At 40.6% G+C, this 25,680-nt stretch overlaps 1 protein-coding gene across 7 annotated transcripts in view; it reads left to right on the top strand.

The window, feature by feature from the left end:
* The window catches only part of APP (amyloid beta precursor protein), a 263,764-nt gene that overhangs the window by 64,774 nt on the left and 173,310 nt on the right, over positions 1–25,680 (top strand). For all 7 annotated transcript variants that reach the window (XM_032353260.1, XM_032353250.1, XM_032353243.1 and 4 more), the window contains exon 3: positions 14,755–14,884. In XM_032353260.1, coding sequence (XP_032209151.1) covers positions 14,755–14,884 — 130 coding nt within the window. The remainder of the gene's footprint in view (positions 1–14,754; positions 14,885–25,680) is intronic.

The raw sequence follows: 25,680 nt of genomic DNA, 5'->3' as shown, positions 1-25,680 counted from the left end.
CTTGCGGTAGATTACAGGAAGAATGACATGAATGGATGGTGAAGACATCTGTGCATTCTCTAAGGAAAGATCCAGACGCAGAGAGCTTGAAGGCAATTCAAGGAAAAGGGACAGGATTTGTTTTCTGTTGTGTCTTTGTTGTTTTGGTTTTGTTTTTGTTTTCCAAAGGGAATGAACTTAAGCTAAAGGAAGCCTGAGCTAAACCGCGGGGAGTTTAGAAGTCCAGTCATAAGAAAAGTAGGCTCTAGTATCTGTAAGAACTAGGTAGGAGTGAGATCCAGGGAATAAGGCTGAGTCTTGGAAAGAAGAAAAGGGGAAAATTATAAGGGTGAGTTAATTAGGCAGTTTCTGTTGCTAAGTGACAGAAACCCACTAAACATTTTACCCATGGAGAGTATTTTCTGCCACAGATGGGAAGCATCTTGGGATGTGGTTAGCTTACAGAATTTTTTAAAATATCCTCAAAAACTGGATCCTTAGATCCTGGTGCTGAGACTCAGTGCTGCCTGGAATTTCTCTGTTGGGGTCTCTGCTGTTCTCGGCTCATCCTTTCTCCGGTGTGTTCACCTTGTTTTCTCCTGCAAAGACGGAAGCCTGGGAAGATGGCACCCAGTAGCTCGGGGAATGTGTTGTCTTAGCTTGGCATCCCAACTTGGTTCTGCCATTGTGCATTATAATTCCAAGGTGGGGTTTCTGGTTGGCCCTGCTTTTTTGGTCACGCACCTACCTTCGGATGAATTACCATATCCATAAGGACTAAGTACTGGGACTGGTCCACCATGACCCTGAGGTTGTGTGGCCAGCCCAGCCAGAGCCAGAGGGTGTGGGGAGAGGAGCTTTTGCTAGGAAGGAGACAAGAGTGAGCGGCATGGGGCTGAAATAGAATAATGACCATACCCCAACACAGTAGGCTTAGAAACACACAGTGCATTAGAAAAGTTATAGGTTGGAGAGAGGGTAGCTGAGGGAATTTGTAGTGTGTCCTGACTTTAACTGGCTTTTGAGAAACTGGGGTGGGGTGGAGAGATGGTTGCTCAGAACTTTGAAACCCTCTTTGGCACTTTTTATTGAATGGTGCATCCTGAACTCTCTGGAAGATTCCTTATGGATATTTTAAGGTCTTCCTGCCACTTTCTACTTTGTAGGTATTCTAATATTTTTCTTTTATGAATGGAAATAGTTTTCTTTTGTAGGATTGAATTTTTCTGTGTTTTGTTGAAATTTTTTTTCCTTTATTCCTTTTTTGACTCCCTGTTTTTGTTTTAGATGGTATTGAATGATTTTCTAATAAGAAAGCCAAGGAAAATAATAATTACAGTTTTTCTTTTCTTTTCTTTCTTTTTTTAAAAGATTTTATCTATTTATTTGACAGACAGAGATCACAAGTAGGCAGAGAGGCAGGCAGGGGGAGGGATGGGAGGAAGCAGGCTCCCCCCCCCCCCCCCCCAGCAGAGAGCCCGATGCAGGGCTCCATCCCAGGACCCTGGGATCATGACCTGAGCTGAAGGCAGAGGCTTTAACCCACTGAGCCACCCAGATGTCCCTACAGTTTCTCTGTCTCCTCTTTTCACAGGTTTTGCAAGTTGTAGTAATTCCAAATTCTTGAAAGTTGTAATACTACAATCTGTTCCATTGCCATAATACTCAACAGTGGCAGGTTGTGTCTTTAACTGGGTTTATCATTTACACCAGTCCTTCCACCAAAGAATCTCTATTCCTGTATCACTTGTTTTGATTCCTTTTTTTTTTTCTTTTTTTGGTTGACTGTCATCTTAGTTATTTCTAAATTCTTATTGAACAATGGCTTAATTAAGTATAGAGTTCAAGGTTCACAAGCATTCTTGTCCAGCACCTTGAAGATACTTATCCATTGCATCTGGCATCTGGCATCTTGCATGGTGCAAATACTTAAAAAAAAAAAATTTTTTTTTTAAGATTTTATTTATTTGTCAGAGAGAGAGCGCAAGCACATAAGCAGGCAGAGTGGCAGGCAGAGGTAGAGAGAGAAGCAGGCTCCTGGCTGAACAGCGAGCCTGATGCGGGCCTCTATCCTAGACCCTGGGATCATGACCTGAGCCAAAGGCAGGGGCTCAACCTACTTAGCCACCCAGGCATCCCTGTCATGGTGCAAATACTTAAAAAAAAAAAAAAAAAAAAATGCAGAAACCAGTACTGTTAGTTACCATTTACAGTGCTACTCATTTACTGATTATTTTCCTCCTAGCAGTGATGAATAATTTTTTTCTTTATGTTTTCAGTCCCTCTTGTGACCAAAACACAGATGTTTTAGAGACAGCTGGCTGAGTCAGAGCGGCAGCTGTTAGCAGGACAAAACGAAACTGGCTGAGCTCATGACCGTGACCTCATTTTGACCTTTTGCTAACCAGTTTAACTCACTTGTTAAATTTGTTTTTCTAAAAGATTGCCTGTGTAGCTGCACATTGTATCTGTGGATGCTTAACTTAATATGATGTGTCAAATATTATTATTTTGATGGTGAATTATCTAGTCCATGTCCTTCATAGTCTCTCATTCCTGTCAATTTGTGTTCCCTGTTTTTGGTGTTCTGTTATTAATACTGTCATGTTTGCCTCCTGATTTGATTGGGAAGATAGTTAGAAACTTAGGGTTTAAACTGAGTATTTGCTTAATCTGCATTTAACCCCGAATCTTGGTACCCATGAATGCCCAGTTTTCCTGAATCATTATAATTACTCTTCTGCCTAGTTATCATTCAAATACTTACATCTCCTTACTTTTTGTGGTGGTGGTTTTTTATTAGCACAGTCAGTCCCATTTGAAGGTTTTCCTTCATTTCTTCATCAGATGGGTACTGAGGACGGCTACGGACTGAATGCTTGTGCCTCCCCCAGTTTCGTGTGTTGAAACCCTAATGTCCAACACAATGGTTTTTGGAGGTGGGTCTTTTGGGAGTTCATGAGAGCAAGATGATGTCATGAGGGTGGGGACCCACGATGGCACCAGTGCCCCGTAGAAGACGAGACACTGGAGAGTGGTACCAGCTACCGGGCATGTGCACAATGTCCGCCTGCGTCTTGTAGCCCTCCTTGCAGTGTGCTGGCCGGCAGCGCCATGTGGAGAATTGCCCAGTCAAACCACGGAATAGCGAGACATTCTCAAATATGGTGTGGTAGCCAGCGAACCTCCAGGATGTCTTCCAGTGGAACTTGCCTTCCTCTGGCCTTCACACCATGTGTGGTCTCCACCCTGTGCAGAGCTGACCTCTGTAACCCATAGGATGTTACAGAAATGGTGGCGAGGTGAACTCATGAAGACGTGGCTTCAAGCTTGCATATATTTACTATAGCAAGGCCAGCTGCCATGTTGTAAGGACACTTGAACAGCACCATGACTTGGATACAACCAACCTGGTTGTATATGTGGGACGGGGTCCTTCTACTCTGCCATCTGCCCGGCACCCCCTCCAGTGGCACTGCGGAGATGCGCACGCGATGGGGAGCAAACATCCCCTCCCTGCAGCCAGCACTGGCTTGTCTGGCATGAGAAGGGACCATTGGGAAGTACAGCCTGTAGCCAGATGAAGCCTTCTTGTAACCGCAGCCAGCATCTTGACTGGGCCCGTAGGCGTCAGTGTCATTCCCAGATTCCAGACCACAGAAACTGTGTGAGACAACACAGTTTATTGCTTATGATCTGAATGCTTATCATTTGAGGCTACTAACTTCTGGGCTGGTTTGTGTGCCGTAATCGATGACCATAACAGATACTCGCTCAATTATTATTTTCCTCTGTGGTCCTGTGGTAGAACACAGTTCCTTTCCCCTGTTAGGTACGAGACACAGAAAGTGCCGCCATGACGGAAACAACTTGAAAATAACTGTTTGAATTATTCATCATTTAACAGCCTAAAGTGGCCACTTGCCTTAATGAACTGTTACATTACCCAAACTGTTACATTGTTCTAAGGAACAAGGAGTCTTATAAATAGAACAGAAATAGATAGAATAATATTCCCTTTGAAACATATTAGTAAAGCCTAGAAACAAAAATTATAATTTTTAGATTTTATTTTCCCTTTTCTTTTGAATGAAATGAGATATAAGAAAAATAAAACACATTGTTTTATTTAAACCAAAGGCATTGGGATAGGAGAATAAAAAATTGGAAGGGTAATAAAGAATATGGTTCATTCCCAGATTTAATTCAGGCAAATTTAGCAAGTATTTATTGAATACTGTTTAGAGTAGGATTTTGTGTCATGTGTTTCTGAGTGGCGGGACACCATTCTTGGCTGATAAGTAGCTTATAAATATATGATTGGATAAGTTGAGAATTCAGAGAATTGGAAAGTAGAAGGTCTTGATTATAAATCTGGGGATTTCAGGTCTAATTCTGGAAATAAGAGCTGTGCATTGTTTCTTAGCATGAGTGTTTTGTGGTCAGGGCATTTTCAGAAAAATTAGCCTGTCTCCAAGGGTAGGTTGGATTAGGAAGGGGTGTGGATTCTGATCTCAAGATGTCTGCAAAGGATCATGCTGCTTGTCCGCCTTGTATGCAAGATGATCTGATAAAAGAGCCTTTGGGGTCAGGTGCTGTAAAGAGGGGACATGGGCTTCACTAGACAGATGGACCTTTCTAGTCCAGCCTTTGCTGTCTTTCCACATGAGCAATCCAGGAAAGCTGCCTTATCAGTCTTAGACCGTGTCCTTGCTGTATGATAGGAACACACAGGTGTGTGCTGTTGGAGTTAAATACTGTGAGTCAAACAGGAAATTGTGAAGTCCAGGACTATCCGCGCCCCCCCCACCCCGTCCTCTTTTTAAGACTTTATTTATTTATTTGACAGAGAGAGAGATCACAAGGAGGCAGAGAGGCAGGTGGGGGTGGAGTGCTCCCTGCTGAGCAGAGAGCCTGATGTGGAGCTCGATCCCAGGACCCTGAGATCATGACCTGAGCCGAAGGGAGAGGCTTAACCCACTGAGCCATCCAGGTGCCCCCTTTACCCCCTTCTTAAGGAGAGAAATGAAAACACAGTCTCTTCCACACTCTGAATTCTTAACCATTCCCAGCACCTTTGGAAGGATAGGGCCCAGAGCAGGTGCTGACTCCGCTAACTACCCGGGGAAACAGATCTCTGGAGGGAGTTTGGAACAGGTGAAGCTGGCCAGAGGCAGAGATTCTCAGCTGGAAAGTTGGCTTTGCTTGTAATCTTCAGTTAGATTATGGGCATACTTTCTTTTTCCAGAGTGTTTACCACAGCTAACAGTGTGTGTGTTCCCTGTTTTTTTTGTTGTTGTTTTAATTTTCTTTCTCTAAATGAACAGTTGTTTTGTCTACAAATTAACAGGATTGCTGAACCAAACATACCAGTGTCTGAACAAAACAAAATCAGCCTGTTTGTTAAGTTGGACAAACCCATTTCCTTTCCCACCTTCCTACTATAACCAATCATGGGAGTCCCAGATCAAGAATTACCTCTCAACCTTGGTTCCACAATACTGTGGCATTAAAACTTAAGTTAAAAAAACAAAAAACAAAAACAAACATTATATGTGGTTCTTTTAATCTAACCAATTTTGAGGGCATACTGTATACGCAGTGAAACAGTAGAAGCCGGAATACATTCTTGGCCTTTACTATTATTTTGTTGTGTGTTCCATCCACCTTTGTAGACTTAAAATTGACCTACAAATTATAGGCACATATGCATTGTGTTCCAGTATTTGAAAGATCCAGAAATTCCTGTTAGGTGAAATAATTTGCAAATAGAGCTGTCCGGCTGCCTATGTATGAGAACAGATATATCTTACACATTAGTGGTCTGTGTACTTATAAGGATTGCTTGCACAAACCATAGGATTTAGAGCTAAATAAAAGAGGTTGCAACCAAGTTTAGATTTTTTTTTTTACACGTTTATCATTTAATCAAGTTAATGTTTAATTTAACATTTGTCCGTCTTATCATCTAGCACCTTCTCAAATGGATACTCAGTTATTACATATTTGCAGGAACACTGGGTGCTTTTCTATTATAATACTGTAATACTTTTTACTTTTAGGTGCATGGGCATACTGTGGACTTCATATTTCACATGTAATTAATTTATTTTCTGAAAGTGTTTTCCAGTAATTTATTTTTTTCTCTTTTCTTTATTGAGGTAGAGTTGATTAGTAAAACTGTACACTTTGGATATTTTTTAATATTGCCATAAACTGACCGAGAATGACAATCTAGGTTCTGTGTGTACCTATCTGATGATGTTTTCATATTCGTGTCCTGTTCTGTTTATTTTAGTGATTGTCCCCATCGCAAACCCCCCCCCCCCCCCCCCCCCCCCCCGCCCGCCGCCAATTGTTTCTACATTCGGCAGTTCTGGAGTAAGTGTCTTATCCATTGAAGGAGGTTCTCTGACAGTATAGTCCAACTCTGAACGGGAGTGTATGTATGGAACATCTACATATATGCAGTGTCGGAAACAGATTGGACCAAATTATTGGGAAATAGGCCGATTCCTTGCAACATTTTATGTCCCTTGCTTTTGCATGAGGTCATCACTGTGAAAACCTAGCCCGCCTCTCACTTCCCACGTTGCAGTCTGGTTTCATCAGCTGCTTGTTGCCCTTCGGCACCCCACGACGTCGTAAGCAGAGACCGTTGTTTTTGGTTTCCATTTCCCTTTTCTCAGTCAGATTCATTATTCTGTTCCCAGAATCCCTCACATTATTAATGGAATTTATGCTGAAAGCAGTTTGATACGATTTTTTTTTTTTTTTTTGGTATTACAGAAGATTGTAAAGGAGAAAGTAAGTTATGTCCTTTTCATCCAGGAACAGAAATTGTATTGTCTGGGGCATACCTTTGTTTTGGTTGAGACACTGAATTGAAAACGTACTTAAAACTTGTAGTTAACGCCCCTTGCATGCTCAGCAATGGCACTGACCTTGGTTTATTCCTGCTCCATCAGTTTGCTCTTCTGTGCAGTGGGGCGATTGCTGACTGATGGAGGATTACGTGCCTTGCTTGCTACACAGAAAACATTTGTGATGATTCCGGCACTTGGGAAACCCTCCATTATTTTATTTTTCTTATTCTCCTCTTGGATTGTATTCTTTGAAAGGAAATTAGTAGTAGAGGTTTCAGATGAAAATATCTCACGATGACCTCTGTGTCACTTTGCTGTGGAGTTTCTTTCTTTCTTTCTTTCTTTCTTTCTTTTTTTTAAAGATTTTATTTATTTATTTGACAGACGGAGATCACAAGTAGTTAGAGAGAGAGAGAGAAGAGGAAGCAGGCTCCCTGCTGAGCAGAGGGCCCGATGCAGGGCTCCATCCCAGGACCCTGAGATCATGACCTGAGCCAAAGGCAGAGGCTTTAACCCACTGAGCCACCCAGGCGCCCCTGCTGTGGAGTTTCTCATTCTTTGTTATTCCATGCTAACTGCAGTCAGACATGGCAGTTCGATCTTTGTGTTTGAATTTGTTTTGTCACTTCTAAATTTAGAAATTTGACTCGGTTTCCACTGGACTGGTTTTGTTACTTTTAATTCTTTTTAATTCAAAAATTTAAGCACATATAAAAGTAAAAGGATACCGTAATGAATGCTCAAAGTACCTATCACTCAACTTCAGTAATTATAAGATCTAATCTTATTCCTAGATAAGTCTAGAATGCATGTGCTCTATCTTGCCTCCTTCGTGCTCTGCATTATTTTTGGCAAGCCCCTGATTGCAGATGTGCTGCTGGTCCCCTTTGCTGCACTGTAAATTGATTTAAGACAAATCAAAGCTTCGTGTTATTTATTTTCATACTTGTATGTTTAAAACATAATTTTATCACCACTACATAATTTCCAGCATTTTTTTCCCAACAAGAAATCTCTTAGAGAATTTGGTCAGAAGTTGATTTCAAAAGTCAGTAGACTAGAAGGAACAGTAAGCAATTTATCCTTAGAATTTGCAGCAATTTTTTTTTTTTTTTTACCATGACCATTAACTCTGTTTTCAGCCTTTTCCTAACTGCATCTGATTTTGTGGTCTTGAACATCCTTGACCATTTGGAATTTAGTTGTGTATAAAGAGGAATTTTAGTATTAGTTGCTTGTCTCAGGTGATCTGTTTGCAAAAGGGACATGAAGGGATTCCCCCATTTGCTTTAATTATTGGGAGCAGAGGAAAGTTCTGTAGGACTCTAACAACATATGTCTTAACTATTTTTATACTTTTTATATTTTATGTATGTAACTACATGTTCTTGGCTTTCTTAAATATCATCAGTGTCTTTTCTTGCTTTGCATATTTAACAACTTAAAAGTTATCTTGTCTGAGATTTATATATTTCCAGTTTGGAGAGAGAGAGACTTTAGAATTTTAAAATTTAGAGTGAAAGTATGCTGATGGTGACCGCGTTTTAAGATATTCTTCCGTAGTGAGGGGATACCAACTATGACAGTCTAATGTGGATCTAAGATTCTTTTTATTCTTCTTTCCCTGCTGTCAATATTTTGAATTGCTTCAACTCTCTTTTTTTTTTTTCAAAGTTGAATTTATGTACTCATACATTTGCTTTAATGATAAAAGATACTTCTTTAACCAAGAGAATAAGCCGTTTTCGGGTTCCTGGACCCGTTGGATGGGTCTCCTCGGTCAAAGATCCTGACTTTTAGTACTTCCTGAGCATCTTTTTTAGCTGTGTATTTATCAATCATAATCCACTGCCTCTTATATGAGGCTATTATTAATATAAGTTGCCACATCATACTTGAGAGAATAATATTGGAGGGTGTTGAGATGCTTATTTTTCTCAAGTGCTCATAGTCCAACTATAATATTATACTATTAGATTATTCATTTAAGAGATACATTGAAAATCCCTGATGGGGGTTTAATATATCCTGAATTTCCCTATAATTAATGGACTCTGAGCCTAAGCAGAAATACCATTACGTATTTATCAGGCACTTGCTGTGCTATCACAGTGTTGGCCGCAGGTACGTGAACATGAAGATGAATTGCTTTGTCCCTGCCTTCAGGGAGTGTGTGTTCTAAAGGACAGAAAGGCACAGGGCCCTAATGGAAGGCAGAAGGGGGTAGGCAACAGATGAAAAATAAACTGCTTTGGATTCAGAGATTGAGGGGATCAAATAGAGGGTACTTGTGAACCAGTATTTGAGTTGGGGCCTTTTTGGATTTTGTTCAGTTGGAAGGAAACCAAAGTCCACAAAGTTTGGAGGGTCCGTGCCATGCCTCACTCAGCGGTTCCCTGTCTGCTCCTCTGCCTTGTCTCTCTCTGTCTTGGGTTCTTGTGCCTGCCTTTCTCACCTTGGCTTCTCTCTGTGTGCACATCTTCCTTTTTCATGCCCTAGGCCAGCTGCCGCTTGCAGGCACCTTGCTCCCCTCCGCCTGCAGGTTTTGAGATCCCCACCGTCTCTGATGATGACTTCTCCTACCAGCCGGGTGTTGTGTCTGCCTGGAGCCTGTGTGTATTAATTCTTGGAGGAAGAGAATGTGATTTAGTTTGCTTTCCTCGGACTCTAATTAGCTACAGGGACAGAACTGCAGAGTTAAAACATGGCCACTAATGAGGACGTCTTCAGAAGGTGGGGGGGCTGGAGCCCACAGAGAGGGAAAGGTTGCTGGCAGCTTCCTGATAGCCTTCAGCCAAAGGTAATGAACATGAAGAACCATAGGAAGGCTCTGGGGTGCCAAACTGTGTTTCCTGCCCTTCCAGAAAGTGCATTTTCCCCTGGGAAAGAGGTATACATGTGTCCTTAACCCGAATGTGAGGCACACTGTGGTAAATACCATAAAGCATTCCTGAAGTGGAGAGAGGGATTAACATTGCATTACACTGTGAGTGGGGGCGGTTTGTCCATGACACAGGGGGCACCCTAATAGACTTGGGCATCTGGAACGTGCTGGAAGGGTCTTAAGTAGGAGTGTATTTGGAGCACGCTGTATTTATACAGCGATTGCTCTGGGTAGCTGTGATTCAGGAAGATTTGTAGGAACCGAGAACAGTGTACTATTCATGTAACTGACACAGACCTAGATTTGCTTCTGTTTTAAGAGTTTACTCAGATAGCTATAGTGGCCTACATTTTTTTTTTTAATTAATCAAGAAAATAGTTGCTCATATATGGGGTTCACACAGGAAACGTTTCAGAAAAGAGAGAGTCCATATAAAAATTCACTTGCTAATCCTACACTAGCAAGTTATTAGTAATGCTTGTTGTGTTAGCAATACGGGTATTACCTGTGTTGGAAAGCAGCACATGGCCGAAGGAGCTCAGCTATGGTTATTTTTTTATGTTGAGATTTGAGATGCTACAAAGAAAATGTAAAACAATGAACTGATACTACTAATGAGTCATGGTGAAAAGTCGGACTTCACTAGCCACGAGCATCTTGGCGGATCTCATTAATTTTTATTCTTGCCTAAACCTGTAAGCTATGCTATTTTTCAACATAAAACGCTTGTCTCATAACATTAAAATGGTTGTCTCTGGTCACCTACTAGAGATGCTTAATAAAAAACTAGGTGTCTGGGACTTGGATTTTTAGTCAGAAACTTTGATGTGTTTTTTTCATTGTGTCGTTTTGTTTCTGTTTCTGAGTTGGGGCTTGTATGTGCCTGTGGACTCCCTGGGACTTTCTTTGCGCTTCCAAAGAAATTTTGATACTTGTCTTGTTGCTGTTCTTCCCTCATCTAAAATAAACCTCCTGGGCGCCTGGGTGGCTCAGTGGGTTAAGCCGCTGCCTTCGGCTCAGGTCATGATCTCAGGTCCTGGGATCGAGTCCCGCATCGGGCTCTCTGCTCGGCAAGGAGCCTGCTTCCTCCTCTCTCTCTGCCTGCCTCTCTGCCTACTTGTGATCTCTCTCTGTCAAATAAATAAATAAAATCTTTAAAAAAATAAAATAAAATAAAATAAAATAAAATAAAATAAACCTCCTGACTTTAGAACAGCAGAATTTTATTATCTTTGGCAGATCCAAACTCAGAACTCCTTGTCTCTGAAAAATAGGTAAATCAGGTTTGGGGTACACTGTGCATGGGATTTCTACAGGTTCAGGGTTTGTGATCTCCTCCTCCACCTGCATAGTAACAGCCGACCCTGTCAGTATTCTGGAGAGAGAGTCAAGGCACAGGGAAGAACACAAGTGCTCTAGGATCTCATGGTAGGAACCGGAAGTAAATTCTGTGTTTGGCTGATCACTTTCTGCAGCCCTGGTGATCTTGGGGAAAGCCTTGTTTTCCCTGATTTTAATTTGTCAGTATGCAATTCTGTCCGCTAGAACATTCCCAGCGGAGTGAGTTACTGCTCTGTTGCCCCAACATGACTATCAGACACTGAAGATGGTGTGCCGGTGTGTCCTTCCTTTCCTGCTTTCCGGTGTGTACCCTGCAAATGGTTGTTTCTTTGTTTGTTTATTGTTTGGTTTTGGCTTGCAATTAAAAAGAAAATAGTGTGACTTGTCCGTGCCTGCCACAGTGTTTAGAGAAAACTGAAAGCTCCAGAGAACATTCTCAGCAGGGTAGTATTTCTGTGAAGAGGCTGCTAGAACCCCTTAAGAAAAATGCAGCAACTCACACTTTAAGGCACATCAAGTCGTGTCCCTCAGGGCAAACTCTCCAGTGTCATGGAGTTTATGACTCAGAAGTGCTGTACTTTTGTGATCTAATAAACAAGGAAAGGTGGCGGGAGAATTATATCCTGTACAAAGAGCCACTTCACCTTTCATTATATGGAAGAAAGCCATGGAGATATTAAATTTTTAGTGGCATTTTCAAGTTGAGCATTATCCGTGACCGAAACGCATGCAGTAAGGTGTTAGGATACTTACAAACAAAATAAAATAAAGGAAGGTAGCTGTTTCCATTTCCAGCTACGTTAACTGGCTGTGTTTTTGAAGAGTAGCTTTCTTGGTAGCCATCCCAGCGTTCTGATTCAGATATCCTGATTTGTGTGTTCTTACCGCATATACCTCTCCCACTGGATTTATCCTGCACTACACTGTTTATTTTTTAATTAAAAAAAAAATAGACTTTATGAGGCACCTGGATGTTTCAGTTAAGCATCTGCCTTTGGCTCAGGTCCTGATCCCAGCATCGTGGGGTGGAGTCCCACATCCAGCTCTGCTCAGCGGGGAGACTATGCCTCCCTCTCCCTCTGCTGCTGCCCCTGCTTGTACTCTCACTCCCTGTCAAATAAATACATAAAATCTTGATTAAAAAAAAATAGACATTATTTTTTAGATCAATTTTAAGTTCACAACAAAACCGAGGAAGTGGCACAGGGATTTCTTACATATCCCCTGTCCCCACCGACTCCCCCCTCTTGTCCCGCCTCCCCCAACATCAACATCCCTCACCGCAGCGGGTATATTTGTTCCACGTGATGACTTGAGACTGACCTCATAATCACCCAGAGTCTAGAGTTTCCAGTAGGGTTTAATTCCTGGTGCTGTACAAGCTACAGGTTTGGACAAACGTACAATGACCGCATTTACTATCATAGTGTCATAGAATAATTTCATGGCACTAAAAATCCTCTGTGCTCCTCCTTCTCGAACTCCTGGTACCCACTAATCATTTCTCTGTCCATGCCTTTGCCTTTCCCAGAATGTCAGAGCTGGAATCGTACAGTGTGGATGGAGCCTCTTCACCTTGGCCTCTTTCCCTTGGTCGTGTGCATCTAAGGTTCCTTCGGGTTTCCTCATGGCTTAATGTTCATTTCTTTTTGGCGCTGAATCATCCACTGTCCAGACGGACCAGCTTTTATCTGTTCTCAGTGCTTTCTTTTTTTTTTTTTTTTAACTGATACATCTCAGGGCTGGGTGTGGTGAATGAGGCACTCTGGAGTCACATAATATTTTAATGCCGTATTTTAAAAATCAGAATTAATGGCCCCCAACCCACAATGAATAAAATATCAACAGTTGAAGTAAAGACAGGATCGTGGGCAAGCCTTCTGATTGCTACAGACAATCCTAAGTGACATTTCTCCTTATCCATAGCCCACGCTGCGGATGTTGTTTTCTTGCTCAGAAACCTGGTTCTCCTCACAAGCGTTGCTTCCCCTGAAGCCTCCACTGGTAGAAGTTCTTCCCTAACAGTCCTGCTGGCATCGTGCCTCCTTCCTCCTCATCTTCACTTCCCGACCATTCTTCCCCCTCCTCCCTGTGACACTGCCGGCCCCAACTGTGAGGTACAGGCTCCTGAGCCAGGGCACCTTGCTCTTCTGTCTTTTGGGGAGTCTGGAGACCTCTCTCCACCTCAGCAGCATTCCCCCTCCATCTTCGAAGGGTGTAGCTCTTGGCTTTCTGTCACCCAAACAATGCCAGCCTCCAGGATCCTCCCAAGATGCCAGTTTCCCGGTTCCTTGACGATTCCTTCTGCCAGTGGATCTTGCTGCCATCATAGTTCTTCATCAGCCATTGCCGCATTGGTGGTTCAGGGGTAGAGTTCTCGCCTGCCATCAGCCATTCCCTCCCCTGGCTGTAATCTGCTTCTTGAAATTGCCAGTGATGTAAGTCCTCCGAGATCTTGCATCTCTCAACTCTCCAACGCTCCAAGTACCACTTGTAACCACCTCACTTTCTTTGGTGCCTTTATGCCGAAATTCTGTAGCCCACACCAGGACTCGTTGATACTACAGTGTTTAACCATGTATCCCACCTTCCTAATTCCCACTTAAGATTTTAGAGTCCATCACTCCAACCATTCCCTTGCTTACAGCCTTGCTTCCCTTAGGCTTGTCTCTCTTGATTGTTTTCATTTGGCACAACAGTAATCCTAGCAAAGTGCAAAGTGTAGTTTAGAAGGATATTTATGTTTTTATTTTTTTCTTTCACATCCCTACTCATTACTATTAATAGATTTGGTATTGGACAAATATATTTTATGTTGATTCAGTTTCATGTTTCATTCCAAGCACTTAGTAAGCACTGTGCCCTATTGAGATCCATAACCAAAGCAAAGAGCTGTAGTTAGTTATCAAGCAAAGAGTTTCATGAATGCAGTTCTTTATCTAAATGACACCCATGATAACTGCTTGACATTTTTTTTTTAAGATTTTATTTATTTATTTATTTATTTATTTATTTGAGAGAGAAAGAGAACAAGCAGCGGGGAGCAGCAGAAGCAGAGCAGAGAAGCAGGCTCTCCACTGAGCAGGGAGCCCGATAATGAGGCTCAATCCCAGGACCCTGAGATCATGACCTGAGCTGAAGGCAGATGCTTAACCGACTCAGCCACCCAGACACCCCAACAAATGATACTTACATAAATTACTTTGAATAAAGAGAAGATTTTTATTTAGAAAGCTGCTATATGTCATATCCTATATATAAAATGTTTGCTTAATTAGTAAAATAGGGGTGGGTTAAATTTAAGTAATGGTAATATTCTCAGGAGTATCTACTATAACCTTTATTTAGGACATTACAGACTATCATCCTCACACCACTTAATTTTGCATTAAGATGACCCTATACTTATAAGAGGGTCTCCTGCCCATTTTAATTTTATCTCCCCCAGGGGAAAAAATAATAATATTTTAAGGTACACTAAAATCCAAGTCATATCACTCAGTATTTTGAATGGGGTGATTTGGTTTTTGTCACCTGCATCGTTTTCTTTCCCTGGAGTTTCTTAAGCTCGATCGGAGTTAGATCAGCACAAAAACTGCGAGATTGCGGTGCCTGAGAACAACAGCTGTGGTTGAGGAGGGGTCTGCCGCTAGTAACCCTTCCCCTTTTTGTGTGCTCGCCCAGGTCTACCCTGAACTGCAGATCACCAACGTGGTGGAAGCCAACCAACCAGTGACCATCCAGAACTGGTGCAAGAGGGGCCGCAAGCAGTGCAAGACCCACGCCCACATCGTGATCCCCTACCGCTGCTTAGGTGAGCTGGCCGCGGGGCACACACTGGTTGCTCTGGTCTTCGGGGACGGAGAAGAAGGAACTGCTCGTTAGATCAGATAGGCCTTTTCTTTCTGCCGCTCTGGACTGGACTGTATTTTGGACTCTGAAGGTATCCTGTGTTCTGACAGCGCAGGAACAGCATTTTGGGCATCCTGCCTCAGAATGAATTTGCCTAAAATGTTTATTAAAACTATGGAGTCTTAGACCGATTCCTTAGTGGCTACATGGAAGGGTCTGGGGAATCCTCATTTTACCGAATCCCATAGGTGATTCTCATGCACACCAACTCTCTAGACTTGGAGAACTAGGGCCTTGTATGTTTTCTCACACAGACTTCATGTAGGAGAGAACCTAATGTGGTACTTACTCCTCCATTCCGCTCATTTCTTCGGAATCTCTTTCTTGAAACAACCCGATTACTCCACTTGCAATAGTTGGATGCAGAGTTGGGGAGTTCTTTTCTGCTTATATCTAACTGGAGGAAGCAGTTAGATCACGAAGGTTTAAATGTGTGTTTCTCTTACCAACCTCAAATTTTACTTGCGCTTTTGATTTGAAAAATTGAGCTGTTTAGTGGGATGTCATACTTTTTCCTCTAGAAACACTGTCATGCTTCATATTTAATCTGACTTGGTAAGTAGTCTCTTCCTGGTTGATACTTTTGTGTAACCAGGCAGTGTAGAAATCAGCATTTGGTCTGCTAGCTTGCATGGTTGTAAATGAGAACATAGAGATCTATACAGAGGGACTGTCGACAAATACGGACATACATTCCAGTGACTTCTTGTAAAAACTAAAAGGGTTCTTTTTTAAAAAGTCCCAACAGCAAACTTAGGATACATGTTGAAGATTCTGGAGATCTGTATAATACTTGCTTAAATGTGAATGCTGTAATAGCATATGTACTGATTACTGTTCGTGCGTGTCCATAATTTAAGACATTAATGGAAAACACTGGCCATTAGAGTGAAGTTTTCATTAAGTTTTACTACTCACAATGGAATGGATGAGGAGAGTGTGGAAAACCAGATTCTTAAACATTTGATAATTCAAGAGTTTCGTGGTTCCTCCTTCTTCCTTATTCTTAAATACTTTACAAGGCCTCTAACCCTTTTCTGTCTAACTGGTTAAAAACTGAAGATTTAATAAGATGAAGATAAGTAATGTTTAAATATAGAGGTCAGCTGTCTCCAGGAACTGTGTATTTCTTTTCTTTTCTTTTTTTTTTAAATATTTTATTTATTCATTTGACAGACAGAGATCACAAGCGGGCATAGAGGCAGGCAGAGAGAGAGAGAGGAAAGCAGGCTCCCCACTGAGCAGAGAGCCCGATGTGGGACTTGATCCCAGGACCCTGGGATCATGACCTGAGCTGAAGGCAGAGGGCCTTAACCCACTGAGCCACCCAGGCACCCCGGAACTGTGTATTTCAAGCCAGGTTAGTTATTAGGCCAAGAGACCGTCTAATTCAGTGTACATTGGGAAGTAGATTATGAACCAGTTAATTAGGTGAGGTCTTGTTAATGATCTGTTTCTTTTGGTTCTCACCCATTCTGTGAAATGTTTCAGATACATTTTATTTAGGACATAATGCTCACTTGGAACCAGGTAGCAGGTCGATCTTTCTTTCTTTCTTTCCTTTAAAGATTTTATTTATTTATTTGATAGAGAGAGAGAGATCACAAGTAGGCAAAGCAGAAGGCAGGGTGGGGGAAGCAGGCTCCCTGCTGAGCAGAGAGCCCGATGTGGGGCTCAATCCCAGGACCCTGAGATCATGACCTATGCCGAAGGCAGAAGCTTAACTCACTGAGCCACCCAGGGGCCCCGGTAGTAGGTCTTTAGATGAGCTTCATTGCTGATGACACCTGATAGGTCACTCACAACTGCATCTGTTTTTACATTTTGCTTAAGATCTTCCCGCTTCATAACTATTCAGAAGTGTCAGCATTGACAAAACAATAGAATCCACATTATGATTGCAGTTCACCACAATGGCATGGCTTAGTGGTGGCAAATTTGCTTTGACCTCAAATTTCCTGTGACCCTAAATTAATTGTCTCCTCCTTCCCAGCTGTTCTCTTTGCCCTACTCCATGCCCCGCCCCATGGAAGAGTGAATTGAAACTCCAAGGGAAAAAAATACTGTCAAAAGGAAGAAAAGATATATGAAATATCTTCAGATCTAAATAGGAAGTCAAAAGATTTTATGATAATGCAGTGATTAACTGTCAAAATGTTTTATTGTGATAAAGTGTGTTATACACCAAGGACGGAGTTTCCTCCTAAGTGGTCTCGCTTCACAGGCAGAAATACTGAGATACCTTAAATGTCTACCTGGCACGGGTGTTTGTGGCAGAAATAGGACCAAAGTCCAGGACCTTTCAATGCATAATCCAGTGTTATGGTCACAACAAAAATTGTTTGGAGCTGATAACCAGCTGATTTACCAAATCAGATCATAAAGGAAAGAAAGGCTGTGAATGGGAAGCAGTTGATAACAGTTTTTTTAAAAGTCACAACCCACGTTGTGTTCATAAAGGTGACAGTTGTGACTCAGTCTCCATATGATAATGTTTTCCACTTGATGGTAGTAATAAGCAGCTTTCTTACATATGAGTTGCTGCTTGAACAGAGAATTAGTGTTTAGCATTAATATAATAAGTACACTTCAAACTTCAGAAGTTTGGCTATATCCGAATTTATCCTTTACATGAAAGACATGATTTTATTGAAGATAATTCTCAGAAAAGAGCTACCTAGAGAATAGAGTACAATTGTCTTAAACATTAAGCATATTAAAACCCAAAACAGAGCTTGAGGAGAGAAAAATGCCTGTTATGCCTAGCATGCACCCTTCTTGACCTTTCTATCAGATGCAGGGTCGGTGGTGTACTGTGTTGTTTTTCTTCAGATCGTGTATTTGTCTTAGGCATACTTGCTCCACAGTATCTTGCATTCCTTGTCTGGATGGAGAAAGTGCATGAGGTTGCTGTTGACACTTTCCTTCCGCGGGTTGCTGATCTCCCTTGAGAGTGAGTTGGCTTTCTCTTTTCACCCCTTGCCTTTGATCGTGCTTCTAGAACCCGAATATAAGATAGCTCTTCGTCGTATGAAATGTTTCATTAATTATCTCATGTGGAATTAAGCACATCATTGTCATTACTCAAGGAGAATATTTCCTTTGCAAAGCCCTCTACCCTTTTCCACGGGAATGACTATTCTTCCTGGTGTAATAGACCCAGCACTGAAACTAACACTGCTCTGCACCTAGTTCTATCCAGGACGTAGGGCGCATTGCCTGACAGATCACTCTTGATGTCTGGGGGCAAAAGTGGGTTAATAGCTTACTCCAAAAGAATTCGAAATTAGAGAATTGTTACCTTAAATGTCATTCTATTTCATTTTATATTCAGGCTTTCCAAACATACAAGTAGTAATGACCAGGAAACTATTCAGACATGGTCAGGTGAGAAACTGAAGTTATTTGATTCATCTCTAGTTTGGATTTTATTGCTTTAGTAAAGTTTTAAGACAGTCATACCTTGTCTTTTGGTGGCTCCTATTGTGTGAATTATCTGTAGCTATCTTAATCTTCTTGGGTATGAAAAGTTTGTATTTGGATATTCTGACAGGTAATGTACCAGAGCAGTTTTTTGGATTTATGCTGAATGACACTTCCCTTGAGACATACCATACAGCAGAACAATATCTAAGAATGTTACCCGAGACTCCTAAATTTAAGAATGGGGCTGGGCATGGGAGAACGTTTGTGTCGTTCCTATTGCAGACGCTAGGATCTTGTAAATGCCCAGCTGTGCTGGCCCGTTAATCCGGTCAGCACCTGTGCCTCCTCCCCTGTTCATTGACCTCTGCAGTCCGTCATTACAACTGCTTATGAAGCCCTGGGAGATCGTGTGCTGGGTTATATACACACGGACTGTGGGAATGATGCCTGACGAGCCCAGCTTCTGCACACCAGAGGGATATGAATCCTTGGTCCTGGTTTTAAGGATTGTCTCCTTCATGCTCTCATAAGGAATGGCCAGAATCCCTGGACATTTCTTCATCAGAGAAGGCTAATCACTCACTGTTCCTGGACAGATAACAGGCTCCTTTTTAAGTGGTCCTTTGTGTGCGACTAGCAAACATTCCAAGTGTGTCATACTTCCAAGCCAGTATATAGAGTCTGATTCTCAATAATGTAAAAGAAAAAATGCATGGAAAAGAAATCTTACCAGTGTTTCTTTACAAAGAGTGGGATTACAGATGATTTTGGTTTTATTTGTTAATTTCTCTAATAAACAAATGACTTTTATTGAGAAAAGATGGACAGTGAAATCAGCACATAAAATGCCAATATCTATCAACAGGTAGTGATAATTGAAAGAGAAGTCAAGGCTTTAAAGAATACACAGAATACTTGTTATTTTATCTACTGGTGGTTGTACTTTATAAGCTTTATATGATAGTAGTAACTCCTTATGGGAAAATATTTTTTAGTTTTAAAAGTACCATGCTGCCAGATTAAAAGAAAATGTCTCCATTCTTATCTTCAACCACATACAAGCAGCATTCATCATTACTAATTCTTCAGAAAGGGCTTTGATCTTGTTTTTTGATTTCTCTCCAAATTTGTGTATGGGAGCTACATTTGTTCAAGGCAGATTGTTGAATGGGAAGAAATTACATTTTCCCTGTAGATTGCTTCGGAGTGGGGAAGGACATTGGGTTAAGTAGGAGAATGTATAGAAATTATTTCCTTCTGACAGGTCATCCACCAAGACCAGTGGTTAAATCTCCCTCCCTTTTCTGCCGGCTCCCCACTGGTGCTAATTATATTGGCTCCAGATTGAGCTGAAAATGTTGTTGTTGTTGTTTTTTTAAATAAATCAAATTTTAGAAAGAAACAATTAGTGGTCTTTGTTGTCTCCAGTTCCCATTGACTTTCATCTCCTTGTTTTAATTATTGTACCTGCTGTTCTGTCTTCTTTCTGGAACTTTTAACAACATGTTATGAGAGCTAGGATACCATGAATGATTTACTTAGTTACATCTTTAATTTTGTCTTTTTTTTTTTTAAACTGGAACTAATATTCAAGAGTCATTAAGTTACATTAGTTATTATTTTAAAAATTACCGTTTTTTAAAATCTCCTGCTTTGCCCTGTGGGGTGCTCTGTCTGTCACTGCTTTATTAAAACACAAAATTCATTGATGCAGGCCCCAGACGCTAGGCACAGAAAAGAAATCTCAGTTTATTTGCAGTGGTACGGTTCCAGTAATTCTTGGTGATGCATTGAGAAATGAATAGTGCGGGGTTAATGGGAATTTTCCTTTGTAGGACGTGCTAAGAATTAGAACTGTGCTTAAATTTCTCTGATTACAAAAGCAATGCATGTTCATTGTGCCAAGCTGAGAAAAATGCAACCATGACCAAGAAATAACAACTTGCTTTGAATCTGTATTTTTTTTGTATATAGTCTGCTTTTAGTATTTTTCACAGTTACACTATTCTTGTTTTGTGAACTTTTTTCCGCATCATATTTTTATACTACTTTATTCATGAAATTAAATAATTTTGGAAAACACAGTTTTTAAACTAACCTTTTATTAGACCCTGTAGTGTGTCTATTCCTTACTTTAGGTGATTTCGTTGTTTCCTTTATTTCGTGATGGTGATTGTAATAAATGGTGCTGTGATGAACATTACGTGTGATGTGCTGTGATGAACATTACATGTTAATTACATGTAATTACATTACACATTATTGTCAAGTAAATACTTGGCAGTCATTTGTTTTCTTTTTGTAATCAGTTCTTGGTTAAATGTTTTGCAGATCTTGTAGTCACTTTAATAAAATACATGTGTGCTATTATATATGAAGATATGAAAGAAATTTTTAATACTTATTTCTGATTCTGAGTTTAAAGAAACTCCATTAAGCTACTTTTTTAATTGATAGTAAGTTTAAAAATCTGATTTCTGTTATTTGTTAGTAATAAAAGGGACTATTTAGAATAATGTTTTCTCTAAATTCCGACTTGAGAAACAGTCAATAGACTATTCACAGAGAAATAAATCCTATAAAAATGGCTAGTAAAAAGTATAATTAATATATTCATTATGTAAGTATCCACTACTTACATGGGTGGCCGAGAATATAGTTAAAATGTGGTCCCTCCTCTTTTACTGGTTATAGTTTAGAAAAGGGTTTGGGGAATTTCAGCTGAGAAATTTAAAGAAGACTTAGCAGGAAGTAGCATTTGAGCCAAAATTTCAAGGACTGGGGCAGGCATGGTGGATATCTTAATTTGGGGATTTAGACGAAGGATGAGTACAAATCCTGAAGGTAGGACTATACAGAGTATGTATAGAGCATGGTTCACTGTTTTGGGAAGAATTGATCATGATTAAAGGTAGTGTTTTTGTTTGTTTGTTTGTTTGTTTGTTTGTTTTTAAAGATTTTGTTTATTTATTTGTCAGAGAGAGAGAGAGAGAGAGTGAGTGAGCACAGGCAGACAGAATGGCAGGCAGAGGCAGAGGGAGAAGCAGGCTCCCTGCTGAGCAAGGAGCCCAATGCTGGACTCGATCCCAAGAGTCTGGGATCATGACCTGAGCCGAAGGCAGCTGCTTAACCAACTGAGCCACCCAGGCGTCCCAAAGGTAGTGGTTTTTAAAAAGCATTGCTGTTTTAATTCATTCATTTCATTCACTTTTTAATGGATGCTATTATGATATTTTTAATTTAAATTTACATCTAAGCAATTATTTTCAGGCTGTTGTTTGAATATATACCTATTTTATGTAAACCCATGATATATGGTTTTTGGCAACTAGGGTTGGAATTTTTGAGAGTAGGTTATTATTTTTTTTTTAAGCTAATAATTCAATCATAAGAAGGTTGAATAGTTACTCAGGCACATCCTGCTATTCTGGTTATTCATGTTTTGCCATTTCTTGGTATGAAATACCAGCACTGTTTGAGTTGGACTGCTAGTTGTCTGTGTGCATTATGACTCTCTCTAAGAGGTACTGGAATATGAAAATTAAAAAACTGAGATTATTATGGTTTATTCATATGAGTGAGAATGACCCCTATATTTACTGTGATCTTCAATAGTGAACAGCTAACCTCATGCAAAGCATATTCTGTGTTTAATTTCTTTTCGATACTGCTTTTTAGTTTACTTTTAAAAGATTTTAAAATATTTTATTTTAAGATTTTAAAAGATTTTATTTATTTATTTATTTGAGAGAAAGAGTGAAAGAGAACATGAGAGGGGAGAAGGTCGGAGGGAGAAGCAGACTCCCCATGGAGCTGGGAGCCCGATGCGGGACTTGATCCCAGGACTCCGGGTTCATGACCTGAGTCAAAAGCAGTTGCTTAACCAACTGAGCCACCCAGGCGCCCTAATTGTTTTTCATATAGGGAGACTGATGGACGCTAGCTTCCAAGAAGTAAAAAAGTTACATATAGTTTAAATTTCACAAACTCACATTGTCCCCTACTTTATTTTAAAAAGACAGAAGTTCTTTTGATTTAATAATACATCAGCCAAATATAGTGGATATGTTATTTTGAGTTCTTTTAGTTTCTGCCTCTATTTGGAATTGCTACTGTCCTACCAGATCTGAGGGTCTGAAACATTTTACTTTCTATGTTAACCAGACACTGTAACACAGTTATATCTGTGTAATTTAGTCTTGGAAATCATGAGTTTGTAGTTTGAACATGAGTTTAGTGTGAAGAACTATAATGTTTCCAACTACCCTCAAGCTGGGCCTTTTGTCCTGGAGTTTTCTGTCTTCCTGATGTAAATGATTATGGGTAATTATGGTGAGGAATTGAGAAGGAAATTGACTTTTATTCAAAAGTTCTCTTTTCACTCTGGTAACTTATGAACACCTTTCTCAGGTGGTGTGGCTTGGGTTACTTCCCACAGCGTCACTTTCTCTAGCAGAGAAAGGACACTGACTTTCCGTTTTATCTTTAGAGTTCAATTCTCATCATTGTTTTTCCCAAGATAAATCACACACTTGGGACCATCCTGCCTTGATTTTGCTTACTGTTCTAGCCTGTAAATAACTTTCCAAAATGCTATAGTAAAAAGTGTGATTCGTGTGCAACAAAACTTGTGCAGAATTTTGGGGGACTTAAGGCTCCATGTTCTGTGCCATGTGAATAACTGTAAAAGAAGACAAATATAAAATGTAAGGGAAAAATTTAGAGTGGTGTGGACAGCTCTGATTTCGGTTCTTTGGACAGGAAAGTGGCTTAAACCCAGCATAAAAAATGGAACTCACTGAATTAATTTAGACCCTTACCATGAAACCCTAGTGTTCATTATATTTTAATTAGTGAATTATAATTAAAAAGTGATGTAAACCATATTAGACATAGTCTTAATACCATCACAAATAATGGGAAAAAAATTTTTTTAAAGACTTATTTATTCATTTTAGAGAGAGAGTGAGCACAAGAGTGGAGATGGGGGAAGGGGCAGAGGGAGAGGAAGAGAGAATCCCCAAGCAGACTCCCTGCTGAGCCAAAAGCAAGACTTGAACCCAGAACCCTGTAATCATGACCTGAATGGAAATCAGGAGTCTTTGTTCAGCCAACTGAGCACCCAGGCACCCCACTGATAGGAAATTTCTGTTGTATTTCTTCCCTAGGAAAAAGAACTAAAAAGTGCTTTTTTATGAACTTCCAGGTTTTTCAGTTTTAATACTGTGCATTAGGTAGAGCTTATTTTTGTAATATCTCTAAATAGTACCCTTTAAAGTATAACTGTTTATTCATTGTGAAGGGAAGAGTTAACCATATCAAGAAAACTGAAGTAAAATTGAGGAAAATGATTTCTCTTAAGTATTTTAGTGCATTTTTTTAATAGTAATTTGGTGTTTTAATTAATGAAAGGGTTGACTGAAAAGTATTGAGGGAAAAAGTTTGCTTTTTTAAGATTCTTATTTATTTATTTGACAGATCACCAGTAGGCAGAGAGGCAGGCAGAGAGAGAGTGGAGGAGGCAGGCTCCCTGCTGAGCAGAGAGCCGGATGCAGGACCTGAGATCCCAGGACCCTGAGATCATGACCTGAGCCGAAGGCAAAGGCTCAGCCCACTGAGCCACCCAGGCGCCCCTGGTTTGCTCTTTTTTAACAGTTCCGCGCGCGCGCACACCCACACACACACACACCGTCCTGAATGTAAGAAGTGACATAAAGTTGACAGTGAACCTAAAGCCTGACTTAAGATGTACTTCAGTTTCAGTATCAAAAGATCTTAGGAAATATTTAAATTTTAGTACTTGAGCCAGAAAGCTCTCAGTATTTGTTTTAGTGCAGTCTAGGAATAGGCTGTCTTAATCTGAATGGCTTCATAAAACATTCTCTCTTTTTCACATCCGTTGACAAATTTGAGTTCATGCTGCAGATCTGTCCCAGGAGTCTTAATTTCCTCTTGTTCCTTCCATCCCAACCCCCGACTCACTCCTGTGAGTCTCAGGCTTTAGCTTTGAAACCTGGTGGTGAAGGGATGTCCCATGGCAACAGCTGCTTGGCAGTGGGAGAGCAGCCGGCCCAGACTGGAGGAGAATAGGAGGGTCCTCGGGGTGGGGGTGGGGGTGGGGGGGAGGTCTCCAGCAAAAAATGGCACCGATGCATTACCTGACTGGCTTGCCTGTGCTTAGAGTGGTTGCAGAGTACTGTTGGAGACTTTGGAAGAGGTGCAAGCCTGAAGGACACACAGAAAATACAGCAAATTTTAAAATGGAGGCAAGTGTTAACTTCAGAAAAAGAAAACCCAAAAGGTAAAAACTAACAAAGTTGTAACATAAAAAGAAAAAAATATATCATCATTGCCCAGGAGGTGGGCTCAGGTATAAAATTTCACTGTCACAGTGAGAAGACAGACCTACAATGGAAAAATCAAGAAAAACAGCTGTTTCAGAACAGAATTTTGCAATGGGGAGAGGGTAAGAGTCGGTAGCAGACTCCTAAATGAGGTGACAGTCAGTGGTTTTTATTACCTCTTCCTGCCATGGAGAAATTTATCAAGTAGTTCTGTGGCAGGAAGAAGGCGAGTTTAAGGCTCCCAGGCAGTTTTTCTAATGTAGAAAATTTATTTTAAAATTAAAGGTTGCAAATCTTATTACTGTTAGAGGGGTGTGTTGTTATTTGGCTATCTAAACTTTGAGGTCGATAAAGCGAAACTCTGATTTAATAGCTGAGCTTCTTGTGTGGTATATGTTGACTTCACGAGATGTTTGCTTTTCCTTGGGTATAATTAATGACTACGTAAATAAAATTACCTTTCTACCCGTTTTGCAGAATGTGGGGCAGAATGTCGTGATGTTAGATGTTGTAGAGGTTTGTATTTGTGATCCTTTTCATTCTGGAAACACACTGATCTTCTCTGATTTAGTGACAGGTATTTGATCATGTTGAAGGACCAAACTCAGCACGATCAAAATGAACCTCGTCTTCCCTGGAAGTTTCCCCTTACCACAAATCTCTTTAAATTTCCAGTCCTAATTAACCAGCCACTTGATGACCAGATAGCATGCACTTTCTGTGTAAGTAGGATGAGGGATAGATGTAAAAACAGAAGTTAGGGAGATGGTGGTAGTGTTAACTGGAGCATATGATAGAAGCTTCTCCAGAGAGAGGCATCGTATGCAACCTAGGGCGTGCATAGAGACGAAGAAGAGACATGAATTAGCAAACATGTACGGGAAGGTCCCAAGGACTTTGTGTTGTGTTGGTTGGTAGTATTGGTCGT

Source organism: Mustela erminea, chromosome 1, assembly GCF_009829155.1.
Source record: "Mustela erminea isolate mMusErm1 chromosome 1, mMusErm1.Pri, whole genome shotgun sequence".
NCBI classification, from domain to species: domain Eukaryota; kingdom Metazoa; phylum Chordata; class Mammalia; order Carnivora; family Mustelidae; genus Mustela; species Mustela erminea.
The sequence above is the reverse complement of the archived record's forward strand: the minus strand, read 5'-3'. Positions and strand labels throughout refer to the sequence as shown.